At 31.7% G+C, this 2933-nt stretch overlaps 1 protein-coding gene across 1 annotated transcript; it reads left to right on the top strand.

Moving 5' to 3' along the window:
• The first annotated feature begins 1528 nt into the window (after positions 1 to 1528).
• On the top strand, positions 1529 to 2473 carry LOC101443709 (olfactory receptor 5K3-like). Its single transcript, XM_004465945.3, has one exon. It carries the CDS (start codon positions 1529 to 1531, stop codon positions 2471 to 2473), a length of 945 nt encoding a protein of 314 aa, XP_004466002.3.
• Positions 2474 to 2933: the final 460 nt, after the last annotated feature.

Below are 2933 nucleotides of genomic sequence, written 5' to 3'. Positions count from 1 at the left end.
TTAATGAGCAATTTTCAAGGTGTTGAAAATATAGGAATGAACAAAATATGTAATAGTTCTTCCCTTATAACCTATATGGTAATGGTTATGTGAGGACCAGAGTGATGGGTTAGAGATGTACCAAATTATAAGTATAAAAGTATATTAAGGAGTGATTTATGATCTGAAACAACAAAGAGAGAAAGAGACAGAAAGACATCTGAATGAACAGGAAAAAAAAGAGAACAATGTCAGTAATTCATATGGGTATAATAAACATACCAATTATTTCAAACAGCTCTTAGATTTGGGGAACAGATTCACTCACAGAATTAAGAAGTCAGTGGCGATAGTCAATCTTTTTTCTACCATATCATAATTAACTTTTATCAGTCATATTAATCTAACTTCCTACAGGAAAGTGGTTAAAGTAGCCTGAGACTTTTCTATAACATTTTCAATATAATAAACAGAATGGTGAGCAGGATTTTAAAAATTAGATCTGATATTTCAGGATCAGCAATAACATAATAACAAAAATTAGTAAAGGTCATTTCCTTTAACCTCAGTGCCTCACAAATCATTTTTATTCAATGCCCTATGGTATATATGTTTTTGTAAACAATTATTCCCACAGAAATAAAATGATGACATTGTAAGTAAATCCCTTTAGGATATGATGGAAAACATATTTTGTCCTGTAAGGAACATAATAATTAACACTGACCTATTAGCAATCTCCTAACTATTCATTTTCAATCCCAAATGGTTTAGAGAATAAGGCTTATATTTTGAATTTCTATAAGTGATAATATCATAAGGCAAGTAATAAGCTATAATAAAAACCTTATCTGTGAAATCTCGGTAAGAGAAGTATTCTATTTATTATTGCATATCATAATAGCATCCATGAATATTTCTTTCTTTCTATTCATTCATATATTTTTCATTATTAGATTTCAAATTCTTAATCTTTCTAGCTTTCCCCTAAGTTGAAACTATGGAGTATAGGATGAGAAATAATAATTCAATTACTTTTCTGATATAAGGTACAGTTTCAAAACATACATTAAGGTCAGTATTATTGTGTCATCTACCATTATCAAACATTCACTCCAGAGGGACATTCTATAAAAAATATTTGCTCATGGGAAAAATTTTTATGCAGGAAAATTGCTTTATAAATATTTTAATGATAATTCAAATATTGACATAAAATTGGTTGGAAATGCTGAATGAAACCTGCTTATACTAGTTTTCTATGCTAACCTCACATAAATTCATACAGTAAACCTTTATTATTATAAGCACTCTTTGTAATGATCAAAATGTTCATACAAATTCTAATCACATAGCTTGAGATCATAGAGCTGAACTTTACAGGAAATAATCTATCATAGAAATTATGCCTGCCTGTGCTTCAAAAACAACAGAATACATTTAAGGAAACTTTACTGACTGTGTTACGAAGAGAAATTTCAAGAGAAAATAAGACACATTCTAAAGTGAACCTTATTTATCCATACTGCCTATCTCAACTGAGATGAAGATGAGAAGAGATAACTACTCCATTACAACTGAATTTATCCTCACAGGATTTACAGATCAGCAAGAGCTGAGGTACCTTCTCTTTGTAGTATTTTTTGTCATCTATCTGACCACGATGCTGGGGAATCTTGGTCTGGTGGCATTGATCTATATGGAACAACGTCTTCACACACCAATGTACTTCTTTCTGGGCAACCTGGCCCTGATGGATTCCTGCTGTTCCTGTGCTATTACCCCCAAGATGTTAGAGAACTTCTTTTCAGAAGACAGAATGATTTCTCTCTATGAATGCATGGCACAATTTTATTTTCTCTGTCTTGCTGAAACTGCAGACTGTTTTCTTTTGGCTGCAATGGCCTATGACCGTTATGTGGCAATATGCAGCCCACTGCAGTACCACATCAGGATGTCCAAGAAACTCTGCATTCAGATGACCATAGGGGCATATGTAGCTGGAAACCTGCATTCCCTGATTCAGGTGGGATTACTTTTTAGATTAACATTCTGTGCATCTCATAAAATCAATCACTTTTACTGTGATGTGTTTCCACTGTACAGACTTTCTTGCGTTGATCCCTATATCAATGAACTGATGGTACCCATCTTGGCAGGTTCAATTCAAATCTTTACTATTATCACAGTCCTTATCTCTTATCTTTACATACTTTTTACAGTTTTCAATATGAAATCTAATGAGGGAAGAGGCAAAACCTTATCAACTTGTGTGTCCCACTTTCTTTCGGTCTCAATATTCTATGGTTCCCTTATTTATGGGTATGGTCAACCAAGTTCAGTTAAAGAAGAAGATGAAGATATACCTGTTGCAGTTTTTTATACAGTAGTAATTCCTTTGTTAAACCCTTTTATTTATAGTCTGAGAAATAAGGAAGTGATAAATTCTGTGAAAAGAATTATGAAGACTAAATCTCAGAACAGTTTAAATTGAATACCAGCCACTGAGGCAAAAGGCCCTTAATATGACATCAACTTTTTTCTAACTCAAGGTATCTTGATAATATGTAAAAGACCATTTTGTATGTACATATTATATCAGTAAAATATGATGGGTAAGTTATATAAAGTATAATGGATAAATAAGTTAACAGATGAAGACTTCTACTGAAATATTTCAAAATCCAAGACAATAGAGTGTAACAGGTATGAAAAATGATTTTCTTTGAGGTTACAAACTGTGCAGAGTATAATTAGTTACAATGTTCAACAAATTCAACAAATACAAATAATAAAAGATCATATATGAATTTAACATTGTTGGAAATTACATGGAATCCTTAATCTTAAAAATTCAGGGGCATTCTGTATTCTCAAATATTAATCCCTTCTTAAGGATCACCGTCTATTAGGTTTTCACTATGTTATTTAATTTGATTCTCATTCTTTTTTTT

This window comes from Dasypus novemcinctus, chromosome 4 (assembly GCF_030445035.2).
Source record: "Dasypus novemcinctus isolate mDasNov1 chromosome 4, mDasNov1.1.hap2, whole genome shotgun sequence".
NCBI classification, from domain to species: domain Eukaryota; kingdom Metazoa; phylum Chordata; class Mammalia; order Cingulata; family Dasypodidae; genus Dasypus; species Dasypus novemcinctus.
The sequence above is the reverse complement of the archived record's forward strand: the minus strand, read 5'-3'. Positions and strand labels throughout refer to the sequence as shown.